This window comes from Balaenoptera ricei, chromosome 2, assembly GCF_028023285.1.
Source record: "Balaenoptera ricei isolate mBalRic1 chromosome 2, mBalRic1.hap2, whole genome shotgun sequence".
Taxonomy (NCBI): domain Eukaryota; kingdom Metazoa; phylum Chordata; class Mammalia; order Artiodactyla; family Balaenopteridae; genus Balaenoptera; species Balaenoptera ricei.
This window is the reverse complement of record NC_082640.1, coordinates 95,710,801-95,736,569: the sequence shown is the minus strand read 5'-3', so window position 1 is coordinate 95,736,569 and position 25,769 is coordinate 95,710,801. Positions and strand designations below refer to the sequence as shown.

Sequence of the window (25,769 nt, the reverse complement as noted above, 5' to 3'; positions counted from 1 at the left end):
TGGTGTTAGGGAGTGTTCTAATTTCATTCCTTTACATGTAGCTGTCCAGTTTTCCCAGCACCACTTATTCAAGAGGCTGTCTTTTCTCCACTGTATATTCTTGCCACCTTTATCAAAGATAAGGTGACCATATGTGCATGGGTTTATCTCTGGGCTTTCTATCCTGTTCCATTGATCTATAATTCTGTTTTTGTGCCAGTACCATACTGTCTTGATTACTGTAGCTTTGTAGTATAGTCTGAAGTCAGGGAGCCTGATTCCTACAGCTCCGTTTTCCTTTCTCAAGATTGCTTTGGCTATTCGGGGTCTCTTGTGTCTCCATACAAATTGTGAGATTTTTTGTTCTAGTTCTGTGAAAGATGCCAGTGGTAGTTTGATAGGATTGCATTGAATCTGTAGATTGCTTTGGGTAGTAGAGTCATTTTCACAATGTTGATTCTTCCAATCCAAGAACACGGTATATCTCTCCATCTGTTTCTATCATCTTTAATTTCTTTCATCAGTGTCTTATAATTTTCTGCATACAGGTCTTTTGTCTCCTTAGGTAGGTTTATTCCTAGATATTTTATTCTTTTTGTTGCAATGGTAAATGGGAGTGTTTTCTTAATTTCACTTTCAGATTTTTCATCATTAGTGTATAGGAAAGCAAGAGATTTCTGTGCATTAATTTTGTATCCTGCTACTTTACCAAATTCATTATCTCTAGTAGTTTTCTGGTAGCATCTTTAGGGTTCTCTGTATAGTATCATGTCATCTGCAAACAGTGACAGCTTTACTTCTTCTTTTCCAATTTGGATTCCTTTTATTTTTTTTTCTTCTCTGATTGCTGTGGCTAAAACTTCCAAAACTATGTTGAATAATAGTGGTGAGAGTGGGCAACCTTGTCTTGTTCCTGATCTTAGTGGAAATGCTTTCAGTTTTTCACCATTGAGAATGATGTTTGCTGTGGGTTTGTCATAGATGGCTTTTATTATGTTGAGGTAGGTTCCCTCTATGCCCACTTTCTGGAGAGTTTTTATCATAAATGGGTGTTGAATTTTGTCAAAAGTTTTTTCTGTATCTATTGAGATGATCATATGGTTTTTCTCCTTCAATTTGTTAATATGGTGTATCACATTGATTGATTTCCGTATATTGAAGAATTCTTGCATTCCTGGGATAATTCCCACCTGATCATGGTGTATGATCATTTTGATGTGCTGTTGGATTCTGTTTGCTAGTATTTTGTTGAGGATTTTCGCATCTATGTTCATCAGTGAAATTGGCCTGCAGTTTTCTTTCTTTGTGACAACTTTGTCTGGTTTTGGTATCAGGGTGATGGTGGCCTCGTAGAATGAGTTTGGGAGTGTTCCTCCCTCTGCTATATTTTGGAAGAGTTTGAGAAGGATAGGTGTTAGCTCTTCTCTAAATGTTTGATAGAATTCGCCTGTGAAGCCATCTGGTCCTGGGCTTTTGTTTGTTGGAAGATTTTTAATCACAGTTTCAATTTCAGTTCTTGTGATTGGTCTGTTCATATTTTCTATTTCTTCCTCGTTCAGTCGCGGAAGGTTGTGCATTTCTAAGAATTTGCCCATTTCTTCCAGGTTGTCCATTTTAATGGCATATAGTTGATTGTAGTAATCTCTCATGATCCTTTGTACTTTTGCAGTGTCAGTTGTTACTTCTCCTTTTTCATTTCTAATTCTACTGACTTGAGTATTCTCCCTTTTTTTCTTGATGAGTCTGGCTAATGGTTTATCAATTTTGTTTATCTTCTCAAAGAACCAGCTTTTAGTTTTATTGATCTTTGCTATCATTGCCTTCATTTCTTTTTCATTTATTTCTGATCTGATCTTTATGATTTCTTTCCTTCTGCTAACTGCGGGTTTTTTTGTTCTTGTTTCTCTAATTGTTTTAGGTGTAAGGTTAGGTTGTTTATTTGAGATGTTTCTTGTTTCTTAAGGTAGGACTGTATTGCTATAAACTTCCCTCTTAGAACTGCTTTTGCTGCCTCCCATAGGTATTGGGTCATCGTGTTTTCATCGTCATTTGTTTCCAGGTATTTTTTGATTTCCTGTTTAATTTCTTCAGTGATTGCTTGGTAACTAAGTAGTGTATTGTTTAGCCTCCATGTATTTGTATTTTTTACAGATTTTTCCCTGTAATTGATATCTAGTCTCATAGCGTTGTGGTCGGAAAAGATACTTGATACGATTTCAATTTTCTTAAATTTACCAAGGCTTGATTTGTGACCCAAGATATGATCTATCCTGGAGAATGTTCCATGAGCACTTGAGAAGAAAGTGTATTCTGTTGTTTTTGGATGGAATGTCCTATAAATATCAATTAAGTCCATCTTGTTTAATGTATCATTTAAAGCTTGTGTTTCCTTATTTATTTTCATTTTGGATGATCTGTCCATTGGTGAATGTGGCGTGTTAAAGTCCCCTACTATGATTGTGTTACTGTCAATTTCCCCTTTTATGGCTGTATTTGCCTTATGTATTGAGGTGCTCCTATGTTGGGTGCATAAATATTTACAATTGTTATATCTTCTTCTTGGATCGATCCCTTGATCGTTATGTAGTGTCCTTCTTTGTCTCTTGTAATAGTCTTTATTTTAAAGTCTATTTTGTCTGATATGAGAATTGCTACTCCAGCATTCTTTTGATTTCCATTTGCATGGAATATCTTTTTCCATCCCCTTACTTTCAGTCTGTATGTGTCCCTAGGTCTGAAGTGGGTTTCCTGTAGACAGCATATATACAGGTCTTGTTTTTGTATCCATTCAGCCAGTCTATGTCTTTTGGTTGGAGCATTTAATCCATTTACATTTAAGGTAGTTATCGCTATGTATGTTCCTATTACCATTTTCTTAATTGTTTTGGGTTTGTTATTGTAGGTCTTTTCCTTCTCTTGTGTTTTCTGCCTACAGAAGTTCCTTTAGCATTTGTTGTAAAGCTGGTTTGGTGGTGCTGAACTCTCTCAGCTTTTGCTTGTCTGTACAGGTTTTAATTTCTCCATTGAATCTGAATGAGATCCTTGCTGGGTAGAGTAATCTTGGTTGTAGGTATTTCCCTTTCATCACTTTAAATATGTCCTACCACTCCCTCCTGGCTTGCAGAGTTTCTGCTGAAAGATCAGCTGTTAACCTCATGGAGATTCCATTGTATGTTATTTGTTGTTTTTCCCTTGCTGTTTTTAATATTTTTTCTTTGTATTTAATTTTTGATAGTTTGATTAATATGTGTCTTGGCGTGTTTCTCCTTGGATTTATCCTGAATGGGACTCTCAGTGCTTCCTGGACTTGATTGATTATTTCCTTTCCCATGTTAGGAAAGGTTTCAACTATATTCTCTTCAAATATTTTCTCAGTCCTTTTAAGACAATCCATTTTTAAATTTAAGTCTTGAGCATTTTATTAGCAATTTTTGACCTCTGATCTATTGATTTCTTAGTATAAAATCTGTAGGGTCAATTTGGAACAGATGAATTTAGTAGCTCTTGAATATCTTTACATGTGAATTAACTGTTAATAATTTTCATTTCTTTAGAAGAAATATCCAAGTCCTAGGAGTTCTGACCCTGCTCAGTATTGTTGCCTACAAAACTAATGGAGGTATGATTCAGATCACAGTAGCATCATACTTTTTTTTTTTTTCTTTTTCCCCCTTCTAGAGAAATACATGATGGAATATTTTGTAGCTATCTAGCTTTCAATAGAGGCAATTAAGGAAGGGCCATCCTCTTCTGCTCTAATTAACTTAGAAATGTCATATTTGGTGCCTTAAGAATAACTGAGTATGTTTAAACTATGCTGTGCTATTGATTCTGTTCCCCAAAAGCATAGACACAAAGGGAAATCACATAAATTATAATACAACTGAACGTACTTAATTTTCTTTTCCTATTTGGTCTACATGCACCACCTGGTGGTAAAGTAGTGCATTTCAAATGCAGTGTTTGTGTGTGTGTGTGTGTGTGTGTGTGTGTGTGTGTACGTGTGTGTTGGGGGTATTTAATATGGGAAAGAGAATTTTAATATGTATTCCTAAATATTGTTTTATGTTAACAATGCAATTATTTTGCAACAAATATCTAATAAAACACTAGAACGCTACTATATACACGTTAGAACAGGAAATAAAGGGGAGAATAACTCATGTTGGAAAGCAAAGTAGCATTCTCTTATTTGCATGAGCTATATCTCTTAAAATTCCATCCCTAAATTAACATTTATTTATTGCATTTATGTTCTTATTAAGGGCAAGAGGCAAACATTGATAACCAATATAAAACCATATAAAAATTTTTTTATTTTTTATTTTTAAGAATAATAATTTTAAGAGTATGTATCTTCTTCCTTATCTTAGTAGTTAGTGTTAGTAACAAGTCACAGAACTTTAAAAATACAAGGCACAATAGAATCATCTAGACTAATTTTACAAATGTAGCAGCTGAGATTCAGAAACTTCAGGTGACTTGTCCAGGTCATACTGGTAATTAGTGGCCCAACTCAAATAAGAATGTTGTTATTCTTACTTTCAGTCTAGTAACATAAGATATAAAATTATACTCATATGCAATGCTGAAATATCTCTGTATGAAGAGATATACCCTTAACTCAGCAATATAGTTCTTGGAGACAGTAAGATGTGAATTAATACACATTAGTAGTTTCATTCTAACATTCCGAACACAAAGGAATAATAGTAGAAATGCATGCATCATAAAGCTATGTAAAAGATTTTAAATTAAAAAAAACCCTTTTACATACATGTTCCAAGGAATATTTTCAACTTATATACAACTGCTATGTTATAAGACAATCTAAAAAATTCCCTTTCCCCTTCTAACTGCTTCAGAATCAGAGATCTGTTTCTACAAAGTAGGTACCCAGTTGTAGATCTGAGCATAAACCATGTTCATAGCTCCCTCTCATGACCATTGAATGAATACTATACAAGCCTCCTTTATTCTCGCTGTTGTATTCAACTAACAGCTCACTGGTTAAGTTTTAATTGCTTCCAATGAGGTCAGCAAAGGTATTTATCGAAAAGCCCTGAATAAAAGGCTCCACACACACACACACAAGCTCACACGCGCTCACATACACAGAGAAAATCCTCTTGCCTGTTGATTTATGGAAACAATTATGATTCTGCTGGAGAATTTCTCAGCTGAGAAATAGTTTGTAGCTACAGTAGAGAGGCTCAAGTTGCACAGGGCAGACAACAGACATGGAATTCTTGTGTATCCAGCTGTTATCAACAGAACAAGTAAGTGACTGTTATTTGTCTTTAAAAATAATGCTGAATATTTGTTAGTAGTTTATCTCTTTTTCTGGTTTTAGTACTGAGGGGAAAAGTAAAGTTACCAGATTTTTGAGCTGTGAGATTATCTATAGTAATTCTGTTGTAGAACTTACATAAAGATAAGGTTGAAATTCTCCAGAGCAATCCTGACATTTAACTTGAGAAATGTGGGCAGTTCAGGAGAAAATAACTGACAAACCACAAACGTAAAAGAATATAATAAAGAAATCTAGGGAAAAGCATTTATATTTTGTTAATAGTAATTTTAGAACTTAATTTAAATCAACAGCTCTAATTGCAGGATGTTTCTTACCAAGTACGAACTGGAATGAATGGTACAATCATATTCTGATTTGTCTCTACTAATGCATAACTTTTGTAAATCTACATACAGAGTGGTAAAGACACTGACATCCTCTGTGAAAGCTGTTTTAAATGTACCTTCACAGTATGAATTACACAGTATGTTATAATAGTATTTACACACTGAAATTTATACATATAATTTTTCATCTTCCTCTCTCTCCTCCCTCCCCATTCTTAATCTCTCATTGCAAACAGAAGTCAAGTAGCAAACAGCAACGCAGCAACTGAGCTTATTACAACCTGTTTTTATAAGGATATACTGACAGAGAGTTATTTAAGGAGGAATTCTATATTGTTATCAGGAACTAAAAGGATAAGGCTAACAACTTGGAGAGTGCAACTACTCTTTCTTAAATCAATCTACAGTTCACAGATAGGACGAGGTCAATGACCTAGGAACAACAATCAACTCAAGATTTAATTTTCATTATGTTATTCATGAACACCCGGGGCACTATACTATAATGCGCAAATGGATACTGACATGGATCCTGCCAAGTTTGCTCTACAGATCATGCTTCCACATTATCTGTCTAGTGGGCACTATATCTTTAGCTTGCAATGACATGACTCCAGAGCAAATGGCTACAAATGTGAACTGTTCCAGCCCCGAGCGACATACAAGAAGTTATGATTACATGGAAGGAGGGGATATAAGAGTGAGAAGACTCTTCTGTCGAACACAGTGGTATCTGAGGATTGATAAACGAGGCAAAGTCAAAGGGACCCAAGAGATGAAGAATAATTACAGTAAGTAATGTTTTTTATTTACAGCACAGCTTATGAACCTTAACAATCTGTGAAAGGATCAATTTTCAAGTGACAAGTTTTCTCAGTCTCTTTTGAAAAAAAAATATAATTTTCTATTGGCTCTAAATCGGGATAGTTAAACTATGTTCCTAAAACCATCTCCTGGGGTAGGGGAAATCTACTAATACTATAGTTGGAGCTGATCACTCAAGCCAATTTGAAAATATATTCTCCATGTCCTAAGCTCAAAATGCTCATATGTTAAGCAAAATGTAAATGCTATTATTCATACTGAAATGTGATTTATTGTCTTCTAGCAAAAGTCATTAGGAACTCTAATAGAGTACTCAGTAAATGCTCACCAAAAATGACTTACCATTAGTTTGAGGAACAGATAATTTTTTAAAATAATTTGATTTCCCTTGAAAAAATATTTCCGTGGTGTGAAATACTGAAAATATGCCTTCAGTGACTTGTGCAATTGTGTATAGTTTTAAAACAGAAGGGAATCTGTGGTATCCTCATCTGTTCATATCATAAAGAGCTTGTATTTGATTGCTTAATTATTTACCTAGGCACAAAAATAGGCTCCTTCTAACATTTTCTTTATCTAAATATTCTGTGGCATAAAAGTTCCATGTTACCTTAAGAGAAATGTGAATGTGAAGGAGGAAATAAAAGTGAGTTGGAAGAGATGTTAATTCCATGATTTAAATGTAAATAATTACATTTTCCTCAAGAATCAGTTATTCTTTTCATGTTGATATGTCAGGGTTGGATTTATCATTTAGCAGTTATGATTAATAACCAATTTCAAAAGTATTAAGTTTTATGGGGTAAAATATCAATATATACCTGAACATACCTGAACATTAAGAATTTAAAATCTCTGAGTGAAAGGAAATTTTGTTTGTATTACTAGTACTTGAACAATGTTATTATCATATCATTTTATAATATTATGTATGTTAAAGTCAATTGAAAAAGAATGCATGGGGTGATGGTGTAAACAGTTGCCTAGCACAGTGCTAGGATTATAGTGAATATTTAAAACTTTTGCTGCTTGTTTAATAAATGGCTTTTAGGCTTCCAAACTAATGAACCAATATGGGAATATGGGGAATTACGTTTCCAATATGAAAATGAGAGAATCCACTTTTTAAACTATAATTGATATAGAATGTTAAGGCCATTTAAATGGATTGCTAACAGTATGGTTTTATTATTACCTCTATTAATAATGTTAATGCGCTAGTTCTAGAATATTGTTCTGATTATACTGAAGTTTAGGTAAGGAAATAACTACTTGGAGGAAAGTTTTGTGGATAGCTACTTCTCTGTGAGCAACAGAATTTGGCTCACATCAATAAATAAATTTATTTAAAAGTTATTGAGATTTATAATGGATAACAGAACCTGGTGGAGAAAACAGAGCCCAGGTGGAAATTATGACAGATAGGTCCAATGCCTGCCTATGAATGACTCTGGAACAATTTCTTACTTTTTCCAATTCTCATTTTTTTTATCTGTAAGATGTGGGATATGTACAGATGATCTCCAATACACCTTCTAGTTCTTACAGTCTATTTTATTCTAAACCTCAGAATACATAACATAAATGTGAACAATCTAAGTACTCATATAATTACCATAAACATTGAATGAGATGAAAGTGAATGTTATCTCAATGATAAGTTGAGCTGTCAGAACTAATTTCAAATTGTAACAATAAGGTTACTGAACCTAAACACTATAGAATTCTTCCATATGCTAATTCCTTTTGAATGCTTTTACCAAGTAATGAAAAAGTGAAAAATTAGATGTAAAATCCAGTGAAAGTGAATAATATTCATAATTATTTGGGATCAATTGGAATATCTACGATTGGAATGCATTCAGATATATACGTTTTATTTTATATTAAAATTTCTTGAAACCATGAAACTCAGGTATTTTAAAACATACACAAAATGCTGAAGTTTTTTATAGTTTGAAACACAATTTAGCGCTGACCTTGAGTAACCACAAAGCCAATTTGGCAGATAATTTCTATTCTAACTCTAATTTTACAGTAAAAAAAAGAAAGGAAGAAAAAGGGAGGAAGGAAAGAAGGAAGGAGAGAAGGAAGAAAGAAGGAAGGAAGGAAGGAAGGAAAGAAAGTCATTTTATATCATTATAAATTAGAATGTCACAATACCAATGTACTAAAAGACATGATATATGTAAATAATCTTCACTTCTATAAGCTTTTCCATAGACTGTATATCTAGTCTATATACTTTCTTGATATGATAAATTTTCCTGGAAAGGGAAACTTACATCGGGATCATTTCAGTAACTCCAAAATTGTTGTCAAGTTGTGCTGCTATCCTATTGAAGAAGAAGCCTGCCAGGCTTCTCCATAAAGAGGGGCTATAGGAAATCCTAAGGCACTCCATTGAAAAATATATGGAGAATAACATAGAACAGAATTCTGATAGTCATTTCTTATTATTCAATTTTAAAATTGAATGCCTCATACATAAAACATGCAAATTGTCACATGTAAAGTTGAAGCTACTGTATCCAGGTACAAAGAAATCCAGGTACAAAGAGAGTGCTCAACAGAATTTTAAAAAGTCAAAGAAAACAAAAAAATTGAAATTATAAAACTTGTAGATTGTTTACATTCCTCAATCCTTAATTGAATTAATGAACAAATGAACAAAAGATGTTTCCTTCCTATTTACATTAAGATGAGAAAGTAAAAGGTAATTGGATTGTCTACTACATTGAAACTCAACAGAGTTCAGAAACTGGTAAAGATGAAAATTAAACTTTGAATTTCGTTTTCAATGTTCTGATGCCTTAAGTTCATTCACTGGTTGTTAAACATCCTTCTTTGGAGGCCTTTTAAGATGGTATAGATTTAAATGTCTTAGATGATAAAAATTTGCATGAAAAGTTAGATGCCAGCTGCATGAAACAGTTTTTCTCTGGGTTACCATACGAAAGTCCCCAGTCCGTTCTCATGGCTTTGCTTTGAATGAAAGGGAAAGTGACCTGAAGATGTTAATGGATCTTGAAGGACTGCTTACTTCACCAGCAGAAGCACTGCTCCCTCATAGGAATGTGGCTTATAAAATATTGCTAAGGCAATGGATTGAAGTAGGTAGGTGAGGTGAAAAACCTGGGTGTATAATTCTCCTTCCAGAAGGTGTTGGGCTGGGGCAGGCAAATGGAGGGCCTGGAGGAAGAGAACAGGAGTGATAAGGAGGTGGATATGATGGCTCATGTCTCACATCTTTAGGGAATTAAAAAATTACTTGAGCTACCTTGGGTTGTAAGGGTCTCACTTCAGTGTTAATCATAGTGTTGTCTTGTGAAGTATTTTAAATCTAGATAAGAATGAGTAAATGTCAGAAAAAATGCACCAAGTAACCCAACAGAAACAAGACTTGTATTAGTAGCCATATAAGCAAGACCTGACTATGTAAAAGTAGGAATTCATAAGAGGCCAAGAGATGCTGAACTGCATTTCTGACTCTGGAGGGGAGAGAAGCTATCACTGGAGAACGGGTCCTGAGATCGCACGCTATTCTTACCCTGGAGGCAAGGAAGCCTCTCCTCTCAACTTGTTCTCTGGTGGCACCACATTTAGCCTTTTAGTAGGTTTCTAAGCGATGAAACTAGAACTTAACCTGAACTAATAAAAAGAATAATAAAAGCATAAAATGCGCCTTCAGAATGAAATAAATATCCACATTCTCTGCAGAGGAGAACATTAATAATATCACAAAAGGACTGGCAATGGATGGTCAATACTTCCACTGCTGTTGTCAGAGTTTCCCCTGGGGGAACTAAGGCCAGAGGGTGAATTTAGATAATTGGACCAGGCAACTCATCAGCAGACAGAGGCAATCACTCCACACCTGACACAAATAACACTGCTGTTTAAGCTGGAAGTTGAGGTGGTGACTGAGAGACAGCAGCAGTGCACTGGGCAACCAACAACTGCCCTGAGAGACAGATGTGGACTCTGAAAACTCAGTCCCTCAGGATGATTTTCTTGCTTTCGGCATCCAATTACTAAAAAGTTTTTTGGTTCCCATTCCTTTTGAGAGGAAATCCTTAATTGCCATAAGCCATTGACTCAAGAAAAAGTATGCCTCACTTGTTATTGAGCATTGTTAAGTTCCATAGCAAGAAAAGGGTTAGCCATTCTGAAAACTGGCCAATGATTTGGCAATATTGTCTTTTGGATTGTTAGACTGTGACTGGATATGGCCTAACAATTGGCAAAAAGCAAATAAACACACTGCTGTTGGATCTGATTTGACCACAAAATCTTCAGTGACTCAATTGTCAACAATTCTTTGGATAAGCTCCTGCTCAACAAGAATCTCTCCTAGTAGCTAACAAATACACATATCACCCCTAAATACAAAGACAGTAAACTTGCTTATTCTCCAAAGAGTTCTTAGCAGGTTATCTAAAAGAACAATAATTCACACTGTCAAAATACAAAATAAGAAAATCACGACAACCACATCTCTAAAAAGAAATAGACAAAGAGGAACATATCTATGGAACTGAACCAAAATCGTAGAATTACTGACAAAATGGAATCCTGTAGAACTGGTGACCTTACTCTCTTCTTTAAGTTGTCAAGGCTGTAAATTATGGAAGATTTGGAAATACTAGCAATTTGGAAATAGCTAGATTTGGAAATATTAGCTATTCTTTGAAAACTTTAACGTTAAGAATAATTTTTCATTTTATGGTCTTCCTCTTTTTTTAGGCTAACACCAGTGCCTGGCACTTATTAAGTGCTAATAACAACTTATTGCCACAGGTGCATCTCTTATTTATTTTGTAAATTGTCATCTGAACTGGCCATCACTTTCATTTCTATATTAATCCAGAGCATCTGATCATGTATTTAACCTTGTGACTTAGTTGTATTACAACTCTTCAGCCTATAGTTTTAGAGCTTTCAGAGACCCAAGTGAATTGAAGAGGATGCAAGAAGCCAGCTTTTAGATATATGGAAGGGGTTCCTTTTCTAGACTTTTCTATTTCTCAGCCTTGGCTAAATATTGTAAACAGCTGAGAAACTTTAAAAAATACTGATACCAGGTTCCACCCACAAAGATTCTCATTAAATGTATTTGGGGTGCAGCCTGGGCATCAGGAATTTTAAAAGCTCCCCAGATAATTCTGGCATGGCTGGCTCCAAAGCTGAGCCTAAGGGGATCACATTAGATTACTGGGGAAACCAGAGCTCAGTTAAATCAGAATCTTGTGAAGGCAGGAAGGACCCAGGCATCAGTGTTTGTTTAAAGCTCTCCAGTGAGTCTAATGGGCAGCTAAGGCTGAAAACCACTAGTTAATGAGACAAGGCTTCTAATTCAGCAGGATTCCCTCGGGTGTCCTGGGAATGTTTTGGAACCTTTAGAGGGCTCCTGAGTTAACCTCTACCCTGGGAGATTTTGAAATGGGCTTATCAGGAATCAATCTCTGAATTTTGCATCAAGGAAATTCTTCTGGGTCCATTCGACCTTTCTGACAAATCTTAGTGGCTCCAACATTTGGTGAACTGGCTTGGAAATGCACGTGATGACAGCCTGAAGCTACTATTTAAGGAGGCATCTTCTGTGAATGAGTTCATTGCTGGGGAAAAATAGGTCTGGTGCCACAGTTTCAAAATGACAGGCAGGTCTGACTCCCTTCTGACACTTTCAAGTGGTGCTGCAGTAGGGAACCTGGAGAACAGGCATCAATGCCAGCTTACAAGGCACTTAAATGAGCCACTTATGATTATGAACCCAGATGCCCCCAAATTAGAGTTTCCCCTCCTATGACCACCTCACAAAAGCAGTGATTTAAAGAGACAAACTCCAGTCTAGAAAATCCAACAGGGAAGAAACCATAAGCCTAGAGGGTCTATCCAGATTAGTGAAAGGCTACGAACCTAGCAGTTTGTTCTCTTTGTAAGTTGGGGATTAAGGCAAAGCTTTCTTTCTTTTCTAAAGATTCCAGCTTTCTTCGTCTGTATCAAAGAATTTATGGTAGCAGAGTAACTTCTTTTTCATCACTACTGGAATACAATATTTGTCTATGTTTTAATTTCACATATGGCACATAGAAGAAGAGGCAGGAATTGTGTATATCTAAGGAATACTGAGAAAAATTAATATTAAATGAAAAGATCTTCCATATGAATTCCTCCTTTTCCTAAACCATATCCAATCTTTCTTTAAAAAATTTATTGAGGTATGATTGACATATAAAAAGCTGTACTTATTTAACGTATACAACTTGATAAATTCAGAGATAATACATCACTATATTCTATGCCATAAACGTACCCATCACTTCCAAAAGTTTCCTCCTGCCCTTTTTTATTAATTATTATTATTATTATTTGTGATAAAAGTACTTAACATAAGATCTATCGTCTTAGCAAATATTTAAGTATAAGTTACAATATTGTAAACTATAGACACTACACTGTACAGTATATCTCTTGGATTTATTCACCTTGCAAAACTGAAACTTAGTACCCTTTGACTAATATCTCCTTGTTTCCCCCACCCTCCAGCCCCTAGCAACCATTATTCTACTCTGCTTCTATAAGAGAAAACTAATTTTTATTTTATTTTAACAACTTTAAAACTAATATTTTAGATTCTTCCTGTAAGTTGTATCATGTAGTATTTGCCTTTCTGTATCCAGCCTATTTCACTTAACATAATGTCCTCCTGGTTCATATCCAATCTTTCTGCAAGCAAAATAGGTTGGAAAATAAAATTGTCTGCCTTTCACATGGTTCTGAAAACCACATTAAAGAATCACTGAACATTTGACTGTTTCTTGATCAAGATTCACATCTGTATTTGAGATGATATCTGCACCTGACTTAGGTAGAGAAGCCATACCAAATTTACTAACAAGGAAAACGTCATTAAAGTTATTCAGCTAGTTGGGTTTGTGTAGAAATATATAAAGACAAAAGGGATTAGGGTGGGGAAGGAGAGAGGAGAATTATCCAATATCCATGTCCAGGTAGAACATGTCTTTTAGGCAGACAACATCCTTCTCAGAGAAAAAAAGTTTGATGTATATTGGGGAGAATTGTCTCTAGAGATTCTTCAGTTGCTCCAGTCAACTTTCCTGCAGAAGAATGTAATCACTTCTACTGGTGTGGCCACAAGTACTTGATAGGGCCATTGGCTAGTGTCCTAAGAATAAAAAGGAAGAAAATATCTTTTGTCTGTGAACAGGAGAGAAAAAGGTGAGAGAGGAAAGGAAAAAAGGACTTTATATAAAAATTAATGAATTTTGTATTTTAAGTTTAGGGAGGACTTAAATACAAAAGATTCTCATAAAATATAGCTCTACTAAATTTTTTAAAAAATTGAAGTATAGCTGACGTACAATATTCCACTTACTTTTTGATGCCCTTACGGAATAAAGGAAATTGAATGCAATGAATTGATAATATAGTAGAGGAAGGATTTTTGAGATGGAAACAAACAAAAACAAAAACAAAATAGTGTACAGAGGGGTTGAAATGATAATAGATTATTGCATATGTTACTCATATAGGAGGTTTGAAAATTTGTGCTTTTAGCTATAATAATCTTTGCTTATTTATCCAGACTATTCTGAAACTGAGTTTATTTTTCTGATTAATACGAGAAAGGAGAAATGAGGCATATTTCAACATCCTTAAATAGCATATTTATCATGTTCCATTAAACGCTACTGTAATATTTTCCATTTCATTTGCCTATTTGAACTTCACATGTAATTGTAGATAATGCTGAGAAAATGATTTGAGATCAAATTCAGAATCACCTCAGCCTGCCTCAGATTTTTCTTACAGCAGCAATTACAAACTTTGTTTCTTAGAACACTAGTGTCCTTTGAGATATTAATGGTGTTTCCTGCAGCACAGTTTCTGTGGCTCATTGGAAAATATTAGGTTAAATAAAGCTGAACAAGTTTTTTTCACAGCAGAAAATTCTCCAAGCCTATACTACACTAGTATGAATTGCAAAACTCTAGGAGAAGACTATATATGGTTTCCCAAACTTATCTGACAGCAGAGTATACCCTCCACCCCCACTACCCTCCCTACTCTCATCCCTGATTTGGGTAAAACATTTAAATTTCTAAATGGAAACTAGGGAGCTACTGCCTAGGGAATCTATCTTTGGTGTAGTGAAGAACGAAAACCAAGCTTCCACTCCGTTGTTAGGTTCAAATAAAAAGGCTATAAAAATGGACTTGAACCAGTGTTTTAAGAGTGACCTTGAACCAAAAATGTGTGCCAAAGTCAGGAGCCTGCATATAATTTTGGACTCTTAGGGTAGTATTTGGGGTATAAATGCTGTACTGAAATCCAGAGATTTGCAGTGAGATTTAAGCCTAGTTTGAAGCTCCTTCTGACTTCTGAGAAGCTTTAAAGAACCCTTCTCCTAATCTGAAATGATGCCCAACAGCTATCATTTGAGCAATCTAGAAACTGACAAAAACATTTCCCATGCAGTAATCTAAAAATGTTTTAGCATTCCAACATGATTGAAGAATTCTTATCTTATATACCTAAAATCAATAAACTTTGTTTTACTTTTCAAAAAAGCCGTTTGAGTAAAAGTTGAAGTTATTTCAATTATATCAATAAAGAACAAGTTTCATTTACTGGCCAAAAACTATTTAGAAATTTGAAATTTAACCTAAACAGAAGGGAGGACTGCAAATTTAATAAATTAATTTCATACCCTTTGAAAAAGTCACTTATTTGAGATTTTAAATAGAACTGCTTTTCTAGTCATATACAACACATTTGCTTGTCTTATGGTTTTTTTCTGTTTGCATTTGGCAATGCCACTAGAATGTCAGTTCTGGAAAGATAAGTATCATGTCTTACTCTCCCTTTTGTCTCCCAATGGCAGATAGCTCAATGCAAAGGGTGGAAGAAGGGAAGACAAACTGACAATCACTCATATTTCTCTGTTAAGTTTTTATACATTTAAAATTAACTATAGGTAAGAAATAGATTAGTAAATTATCATGAAAATTTAATGTGGACAAGAATGAAAAATCTTGCTAAAATAAAACAGAAGTACACTTCACTTTTTTTTTTCTCTATTATTAAGAAAATGTTGGTCTCCAGAACCCCTTTGACTTAATGTTTTTCTAGGTAATTTTAAGGGAGGAGTGGCAAAGTTTTATTGTAGAGGTCAATAATCTAAGCAGGCACAGGTACCACTGGTGACACTGAAAGGGTGATTGGCAGGGCATGGTGAAGACCAATCCTGGAAAAGCAGTAGCCTTCCTCAGCACTCATTCTTATTTTCATCTGACTGTCAGCTAATCCCTACATGTGAAAAACTATATGCAGAAAAAAATTCATTGTTTATATTGGCTTAAGGAGTATCTGCACTAAAAGGATACACAGAGGGGAAAAGTCTTTAAAAATTAAATGAGCTATACTAGTGAAAACAAGCAGTGGGCTGATAATATTTAGGTAGAGATCTGCCTACTTTCTAGCAGCACTTATAAAACTGATCTTGGGCAAGGTCGAAGAGAGGAGAGGACGTGTGTATAGGAAGAGACAGCTGGGGAGAAGTACAAAGCTGGTGAATGTACTCTCAATTTGTTTTAGTGCCAGTAGCCTGATCCTCAGACAGTCTTTCGGTGATTTATGATGTCTCTAACTGTACTTCTGACCACAGGCCTGGTTAGTGGGGTTCATATTGAGGCAGCTCTCATGGGAGCTCACCATAGGCAGTGAAAAGTTTCCTCCCTTGCTTGCTTGAATGATGAAGACATCACACAAAACAAGACTGGTGATTTCTTTTTTCATTCTTTGTTAATTCGACAGTCATTGATGCCTTCTCTATGCCAGATCGAGGCTACCGTAATTAAAAGTCCATAGTCCATGCACTTAGAGAATTAACAGATTAGTTGGGGGTGGAGGGTGAACTACAAGTCAGAGGGGGAAAGTTTAGAGCACATTCGGGTGTTGCCTAACTCAACTTGAGGAGGTGGGCATGGAGGTCTTTTCTGGGAGAAAATGACCTGAAGGATGAGCACGATGAAAGAGAGAAGACGAATATATTACTTTCAGGGGAAATATTTTTTCTACATGCTTGGTAGTAAGAAAGTATTGCAAGGCTGGGAAACGGAAAGCGATTTAATACGTTTCCAGTTATCAATGTTAAGCTCACTAAGGTAAACCTTCTTTTTTCTATTAAAAAATATGAGAACATTTGCCCTTTATCAATTTTCCGACTTTGTCTAATTGCTCTGCTTACTAAAAATGTCTATTTCCTTTAAAGGAAAAGTTCTTTTAAAGGCATAATTTAAGTTCTGCTAATTGGAATAATATTGTTTCTCTGGATAACTGAATATTTTTCTCTTTTTAATGTAATTTGAATCTTTGATCATAATTGTAATCTGCTTAAGTGAGCTGTTCAGTAATGATCACGGTACCTTATGATTATGGAGGATTTTCTTCCCCACAGCAGTTCCTAAATAGTGAGAGAAACAATGGTTTTGAAGCTTCTTCTTAGCCTTTAAAGACAAAATTATGGAAGTTATCTGCCACATTCTTTAAGATAAGACAACTTTTATTACTATTAGAGTTGCAGCACCTGCTTCAGCTATTTAACCAGGACACCCGGTAGTCAAGCAGCTGTGCACATTTACTCCCTCTAAATCCTGAAGTAGGCAATGAGGTGAGGTGTTTTCCCACTTAGATAAGTCTACTGATGTGTCCCTGTTTCTGAGAAATTGTGTTCAACTCCCTTCCTGTACAAATAATACATTATAAGATAATGTTGTCTGTTTAATAGACATAGAGAGGTGCTCTCAACTCTGCGAAGATTCTGCCCTAATTTGGTCTTCTAATTTTCTCTTAATTGGCTTGAAGCTGATCAGATATTGAATAAAAATTCATCCCAAAGAAGATGAGCATAAATAAATCTACATCATGGTTGTTAAGTTTGTACTTGGACCTAAAATTTGTCATGTTTTAAGGTACTATTTAATATTTTATCAGGTGTTCACATTAATATTACTATTAAAATTACTGCACTGTGTAGAAATAAATTTTGTTTGTTACTGTTGTCATAAATCTTCTAATTTAGTCTACACAAAATTGCACAATGTACAACTGGGAACATGTTTATTGAGTGACTAAATATAAGTAGATTACTAAAATGATGTTAATTCTTTAAAAATACACATGCCAGTACTGAAATTGGTGCAGAACACTTCATTCCATTCTAATTCATCCTCAAAATACCTCTTTGTTGTAAGATTGCAATCACACTATTAGTCCACTTTACAAGAAGAAAGAAAAAACCCTCAGGAATTGGCCAGCTTGATAAGTTTGCTAGTATACAAGTTCTAGTTTTAAAATTATACATAGGCTACCATGATGAGATATCACCTCACAGCTCTCAGAATGGCTATCATCAAAAGGACCAAAAATAACAAATGCTGGAAAGGATGTAGAGAAAGGGAGCCCTGTACACTATTGGTGGGAATGTAAATTGGTGCAGCCACTGTGGAGGGTCCTCAAAAATCTAAAAATAGAACTATCATATAAGCCAGCAATTCCACTCCTGGGTATATATCCAAAGAAAATGAAAACATTAATTCAAAAAGACACTGCACCCCAATGTTCATAGCAGCATTATTTACAATAGCCAAGATACAAAAGCAATCTAAGTGTCTGTCAACACATGAATGAATGAATGAATGAATGAATGAAGATGGAATACTACTCAGCCATGAAAAAGCACAAAATTTTGCCATTTCCAACAATATGGATGGACCTGGAGGGTATTATTCTTAGTTAAATAAGTCAGACAGAGAAAGATAAATACTGTAGGTTATCAATTATATGTGGAATCCAAAAATAAAACAAATGTGAATATAACAAAAAAGGAACAGACTCACAGATATAGAGAACAAACTAGTGGTTACCAGTAGGAAGAGAGAAGGAGGAGAGCCAAGACATGGATAGGAGATTTAGAGGTACAAACTACTATGTGTAAAATAAATAAGCTACAAAGATACATTGTACAGCACAGGGAATATAGCCAATATTGTATAATAACTCTAAATGGAGTATAATCTATAAAAATTTTGAATCACTATGTTGTATACCTGAAGCTAATACAATATTGTAAATCAACTATACCTCAATAAAAAATACAGAGGCTGGCTTTGTCTCCTATTTAGGTGTTGTTCCTTTTAATTAAGTAAGACTGGTGTTTAAAATAAGCTGATGATTGAAATGATCATATCAAAAACCTCTGTGTGCAATAATTGATTGTTTTCTGGAAATATTTGGGTATTCACTTAACTTACAAAGAGTAGATATTGAATAATAGGCCTGATAAATTCACTGTGTGACTAATATCATTATATATTAAAGATCAAGAAGTTCATATTCAGAATATTACTTTAAAACATCCAGTTTCCTTATAGTCAACACAAGATACTAAGAGACTTTGAAGGGGAAGAAGTGAGGTATTTTAAATTTACACTTTTCCCCCATAATGATAACACAGGTCAATAATATTATTTTAGGATCATAATAATTACTATAAGAGGTAAACTTACTGAGTAGTTACTGTGTGCCTGGCAGAGTTATGCTCATTTTGCAGATGAGGCAACACAGAGGTAGGTAGCTTGCTCTAGGTTCCATAGCTAGTAACTGCCAGAGTTGGGATATGAACTCAAGTAGGTTTAACTTTAAAGCATAATTTTTGTTATTAACATATGTATCACTATACTGTCTCTGGTGTGACTAAAATATCACACATTAATTTGCATCATGCAGTTGGATAATTTGCATCTGAAGAACTATAAACAGCTGCAATTTTCTTCTCTGTAATATGCCCTAATGAGTACTTGGCATTTTCTTATTATTAAATAAAAACTCTGCTCCAACTTTTCTTGTACAAAACATCTCCATTTGTCTTCCCCTTGAGTTGGCATGGAAACCTTCAGTTTATTTTGCTTACAAATTGCTAAAGACGTTGCAAAATTTGATTTGGTTGTATTTTAAACACATTTTTGACATTTGTTAAAACTATGTATACTTCTGTTCATTAGTAAGTGCCTTCATAATTACAGAATACATACATATATACTGTTTAATTTCAGAGAGTAAATCAGTCAATTTTAGGAGTACAGCCACATAGTTCCCCTCTCTAAAGGCCACTAAATCCAAAAGGAACAAACACAAAAACAAATGAAAGAAGTCACAGAGAGTTTTTCTAACAAGCACTTCTGAAAGATAGGTTGAAAAAGAAATAGTATATTGGCAAATTGATTCTTTCTTTTGTCTACAATTACTATGTTCTCAATTTATTTCTAATCCTTTTAGGACTTTTCCCAATTAAAAGAGGCAAGAGAAAGGGAATAAAAATAAGTTAGTGCAAAGACAGTATGTAGATTTTAATTTTCATAGTGCTCTTTTAGTCTAAACATTAATACTTGTTATTTAACACCTAGGAGTACACTGAATTGATTATAAAGTCTGAAGCAGGATAGGGATATGGAAATAATATCATATTAGGGTTTTAATCTTTTTTCTTCCAGTAATTAATTGACCTTGGGCAAGTACTTAACTATTGTGGGTCTCAGTGACCACCTAAAGGGGTGGGATAGGGAGGGTGGGAGGGAGACGAAAGAGGGAGGAGATATGGGGATATATGTAGGTGTATAGCTGATTCACTATGTTATAAAGCAGAAACTAACACACCATTGTGAAGCAATTATACTCCAAAAAGATGTTAAAAAAAAAAAAAAGAAGCCTATGTTCAGTTAAAAAAAAAAAAAAAGGGGGGGGGGAGGTTAGAGCAGGTTGCTTCAATAGATTTCAATTGTAAAATGTTACCAATAGTACTAAGCAACTGAGGGAGGTAGGGAGAGAGAGAGAAGGTGTATTAGCTATAAATGCTGCATAATAAATTACCCCAAATTTAGCAGCTGAAAATAATATTTATTATCTCATAATGTCAGAGGGTCAGGAATCTGGGAGCAGCTAGGCTGAGTGGTTCTAGCTAAGGGTCTCTCATAAGGTTGCAGTCAGCTGTCACCCGGGCTGCAGGCTTCCAGGACTTGACTGGAGCCGAAGGACCTGCTTCCAAGAGCTCTTACAAGGTAACTGGCAGGCTGTCAGTCAGAGACTTCCTTTGCACCACGTGAGTCTTTCGATAGGCTTCCTCAGTGTCTTCATGACACGGTCACTGGCCTCCCCCAGACTGAGTGGTGAGAGGGAGGGGCAGAGGGAGAGAAGGAAAAAATGAGCACACCTCCAAGATGGAAACCGAGGTGTGACACACCATTACTTCTGCATTATTTCATTGGTCACAAAGAAAGGCCCTCGTGAAATGTGGAAGCGAACCACACAAGGGTGTGAATATTAAGCGGTGGGCATAATTAGAGGCCAAACTAAGGCTGGCTACCACTTATGGTTTCTGCATCTGCAGACCTTTTAGTCAAGTTGGGAATCAAAGTTGTTAAAGCAACAACAGAAGGAGCAGAGCAACACGTTTGTGAAATGAGCCTGAGGAACAGATAACTCCCCTTATAGAAGCTGCTAATTTGGCTGAATGTCTCCTTAGGAGGCATGTGTGACTCTCTTCCCTTACTGCAGACTGAGAGGAAACCTTATAGCATTTGTTAGTACCCCACCTTGTCGCGCTGAGAAAGAAATTGGATTATTTGCTTACTTGAAAGCACACACAGTGGTCGTATGAGACAAAGACAGCTCCATTCTGGAGTTATAGGGCTGGAAGGAACCCTTGAGATCATCTAGTCCAAAGATCTTGACATGGAATTTGACATGGAAATTGGTAAGGAAAAATTATACACAAAATATTGAGGAGTGGATTCAAAGCTTTCATCAGATTCTCAAAGGTACCCGTTTCCAAAAAAAGTTTAAGAAGCACCAATATAGTCCATCATGCTCATCTTTTATTGATGAGGGATCTGAGACACAAAGAAGTAAGAGAACTTTTCAAAATCATGTCATGAATTAGTGGCAGTGGTTGTTTGGACTAGAATTGGAGTCTTCTGGTTTTTAGTTCAGTATTATTTTAGTTACATCACTGTGTATGCAATATTCATTGTTACTCTGGTTTGTAAAAGCAAAGGCTTAGCTGATTTCCAGTTACACACCTCTATTACTAGGATCATTTTCCCTTTTGTCCCCCTACCAACTGTTAAAACATTGGTATGTTTCATATAAGTAAGAGTCATCAGAGGGGAAGAATATTGCTCCAAAGTATTTATAATGTGAAAACCCAGTGTTTATGGATAGGAAAAAGAGATAAGCAAATAGATTATAGTTGGTTATATATAATATAAATCCAAAGACTGACCCCAAATATTAATTCATTCATTTAATAGATATTTTTAAGCATGCAATATATGCCAGGAACTGTGCTAGTTGTTGGGGATGCAATATAATAGAATTCAAGATAGAAACAATTTCTGCCCTCACACCGTTTCTAGCAGTCCTCCCTATCTGCCTCTGTCATATTCAATCTCTTTTCCTTGACAAACCTGTTGAGTTGTTTGGGCAGCACATAACTGGTGGATGGCAAGAACTGAGTAGAGATACAGGTGCCGTTTAGAAGCCAAAACAGGGTATCATTTTAAAAAGAAGAACAGAAAATGGTGGGAGTTTTGAATTGTCTAGTATAAAGAGCAACGACTTGGAACTGAGTTGTTTTCTGTGGAATGCTTCAGTAACTATCTTAGTGGATTGCCTTTACACACAGCTTTATAAAGGTAGGCAACTATAACGGACATTGAATATGGTGATTTGTAAGTACTCTATGCAAAGCACTAATCTAACAGCGAGGTGGGAGGTGAGGCATAAGGAAAGGGGAGGTGGTGAGAAGGGATTTGGAGAAGAGTTGATATAATAGATGTAAAGAAGTATAACATTTTAAACTCCTGATCTTAAAGCCTAGGAGAATACAATAATATAGTATAGATTTCCCCATACATATTATAATTTTACATAGATTTATGTATTATAATTTTACATAAATTTCCAAAATTTTCACTTGCTGGATAAAGATATTATTTTCAGTTTAAATTTTCTTTTACATTAAAGCTATGGTATATTTCTAAATACTGATTTTTCTTTTAAACATCTTTATTGGAGTATAATTGCTTTTCAATGGTGTGTTAGTTTCTGCTTTATAACAAAGTGAATCAGTTATACATATGTTCCCATATCTCTTCCCTGTTGTGTCTCCCTCCCTCCCACCCTCCCTATCCCACCCCTCTAGGTGGTCACAAAGCACGGAGCTGATCTCCCTGTGCTATGCGGCTGCTTCCCACTATAAATACTGATGTTTTATTAATTTATCTTATTTATTATTTTTAAAATAATGATGAAGTAATTAGTATATTATTATTGGGAGTAGGCTGGCAACAATTTCACTGGAGAAGACTTCTGATTAAAATGGGAACACTTTTAAAGTCAAGAGCCACTATTCATGGACTATTTTAACTAAATGTCACGTGAAGTTAAAAGGCAATTTGATCTAGGTCATTAGGATTTAAATTGAGAATGCAATTCAATTCCATATTTATAGAGTACGTTTAATGTACAAGGTGACATTGTATAATGAAGGCTATGTATATGTATAATAAAGGCTATGAAGAGAATAACTTTTGTCTTTACTGTGCTTTCAAAGGAAATAATTTGGTAAGTTCTGAAAGTTACTAACACGTTTCACATGAAGAAGGGAGAGACTTCTCGGTGAGCCAAAAGAGGTGAAAGGGACAGAGTAGAAGAATTAGGAAAAGAAAATTATCCTGGATAAAGTGCATTTGAACAGAAGGGGGACTGGTTGAAGGATTCTGACAGAGTGAAGAGCTTTCCAAGTCACGAACAAAGTATGCACAAGGGTATGGGTACAGTAGGGGAATTTTGAAGAATGGTGAGTCCTGTCCTGGCTAACTGGAGAGTATGGTGCATGGAAAGTAGCAACACAGAGCTACTTTGGGCAAAATGCTTCAAAACATATTTTAACTTCATAGTATGAAAAGAGAAGATAGGAGAGCAGAAAAAGAGGGTGACGGTCAGTGAGGGGGGAGATAGAATTAAAGGACGGATGTGAGGAAGTAAATAGAGAAAGACAAGCAGGGGAAGAAGTAGGGAGAAAGAGGGAAAAGGAATACACAGATACATCAAGAAAGGAAAGACAAAAGGCAGAGGGATGCTCTGGAAGTCCTGAAGTCCACAGAGATTTTGACAGATGTAACCAGCGTACTCACCAGAGGTAGAGGGCATGGGGGCTCGTCTTCTTGGATAAATGGACTGTGATTCGACTAATATTACCCTAATTACTCAATGAAATCATGCTAAAGGTCAGATATGCAAGCCTGCGGTTTCCTACTCTGACGTAAGGCTTTCACAAATTCATCCCTGTATTCAATTTATGGAGACAAGTCACCTGGTCCATGGTAAATAATTGTAAATAATCTTGCATTGTATTGTTATTTCTTTTGACAAGTTTAAGAACCTGAGAATATTAACTAGGAAATTCTTTTTGTACGTTGCTGGCAAAAGACTTGGAGCTTTGCTTAGGGGGTAAATATATTTTGAGCTTCTATACGGTTAAGAAGTAAGCCAAAGTTGCAAAGCTAGTCAGTGGGAGAGCAGGATTGGAACCTAGATTGCTAGGTATCCAGAGACGCATTAAAAAGTTCAAAGAGAAAAATATAACAACTAGCAAAGAAATCATATGTTAACACAAGAGCTTCTCAATCTTGTAAACAAATTTTGTTTCAGGGGTGTCACATACAAAAATTTTCTTGAAATATAATCTTATTCACTGTGGTAATTAGTACTTGTAAGTATGAGAGAAATTTCTTTGAGATATTCTAAGATTAAAATCTAAGGAATCAAGCACAACTTCTCAAGAAATATATCCTCCTCTATTTGTGAATCTGAACTCTATTTTTGGCATTTGTCTGAAGGAAGAACTATTTACTTTAAAAAATTTAATTGTAGTAAAAATATCACATTCCACTTACAGATATAAAAATATACAGTTATAAACTTCTTATAGTTTTTAAGATAAGAAACAAAAGGAAATGTGCTAAGTGCGCAAATGAAAGAAATTAATGCCTATTGTTAATTTAAGAAACTCCAGGGCTTCCCTGGTGGCACAGTGGTTAAGAATCTGCCTGCCAATGCAGGGGACATGGGTTCGAGCCCTGGTCCGGGAAGATCCCACAGGCCACGGAGCAACTAAGCCCGTGTGCCACAACTACTGAGCCCCCGTGCCACAACTACTGAAGCCCGCACGCCTAGAGCTTGTGCTCCGCAACAAGAGAAGCCACCGCAATGAGAAGCCTGCGCACCACAACGAAGAGCAGAGTAGCCCCCGCTCACCACAACCAGAGAGAGCCCACGCACAGCAATGAAGACCCAACACAGACAAAAATAAAATAAATTAAAAAAAAAAAAAAAAAAAAAGAAACTCCACCCTTACCCTTCAAGTCGCAGTCTAATTCAAAATAAAATGCTGCCCAGTAGGAAACCCTGCCCACTTTTAGAGTAAAAGATGAAACACCATCTATTTTCCTGGAGTGCCTTCAAACAAAATGTATGATATCATACATAGAAGATCATTTCTCTTCAGACATCCAAGATTCTACATTTTGTTGACTATGTTAACATTATCATAAAAAACGTCTTTCTCATATTATAAATTTGAAGGCCCTTATTATAGGAATAAGAAAGTTGTTATAAAATTAAAAGAAAAGCAATAGTGAGGTGGCTCATCCTGTCTCAGACAATTTCACAGTTTTCTGAGGAGACTGAGTGGTCCTCATTATGTCATCTTCAAGGTTAGATCAGCATCTCAGAATCCCCTATTATCTTTAATGACCTAGTACAGGTTAGCAGCCTCTGCATTTACTGAAATCTTCTTGAATATTTTCATTTTGTACTTGTGGAAACAAGTTCATATTTATTACTTGCTGCATAAACCAATACTGAGGTAGAAATCTCTGAAATTTTGGCCAGTTCTTTCAAATATACCAGCCATTTTATTTCAGTGATTTATTTACACTTAAGTATTATAGCTAGGTTTGTATGTTTCTTTGAAATTAATTTTTTAAAAACAGGATTTAGATACATGATTCACATTAGCATTTTGTGTGTGAGCAATATAAAAGTTGATGGGAAATACATACATTTTTATTTGTAATTAAGTACATCTTGGTAGCAAATGCACTCATGTTCACTATGCTTAAAATAAATGTTCATCATCAATGATATATTTACTTGGGGTGGATTTTCTGGTAATAGTG

General features: G+C 35.3%; 2 protein-coding genes across 4 annotated transcripts in view; one reads left to right on the top strand and one right to left on the bottom strand.

Moving 5' to 3' along the window:
* FAM227B (family with sequence similarity 227 member B) overlaps positions 1 to 25,769 on the bottom strand; it is a 290,963-nt gene that overhangs the window by 121,785 nt on the left and 143,409 nt on the right. The window lies entirely within an intron of this gene.
* Positions 5,095 to 25,769, top strand: part of FGF7 (fibroblast growth factor 7) — a 60,918-nt gene continuing 40,243 nt past the window's right edge. Inside the window, exons 1-2 of one of the 2 annotated variants that reach the window (XM_059913333.1) lie at positions 5,095 to 5,258; positions 6,268 to 6,410. In XM_059913333.1, the coding sequence (XP_059769316.1) occupies positions 6,299 to 6,410 (112 nt within the window). In that variant the 5' untranslated portion in view covers positions 5,095 to 5,258; positions 6,268 to 6,298. Of the gene's footprint in view, positions 5,259 to 5,855; positions 6,411 to 25,769 lie in introns of both variants that reach the window. The other variant, XM_059913332.1, reaches the window with a different exon arrangement.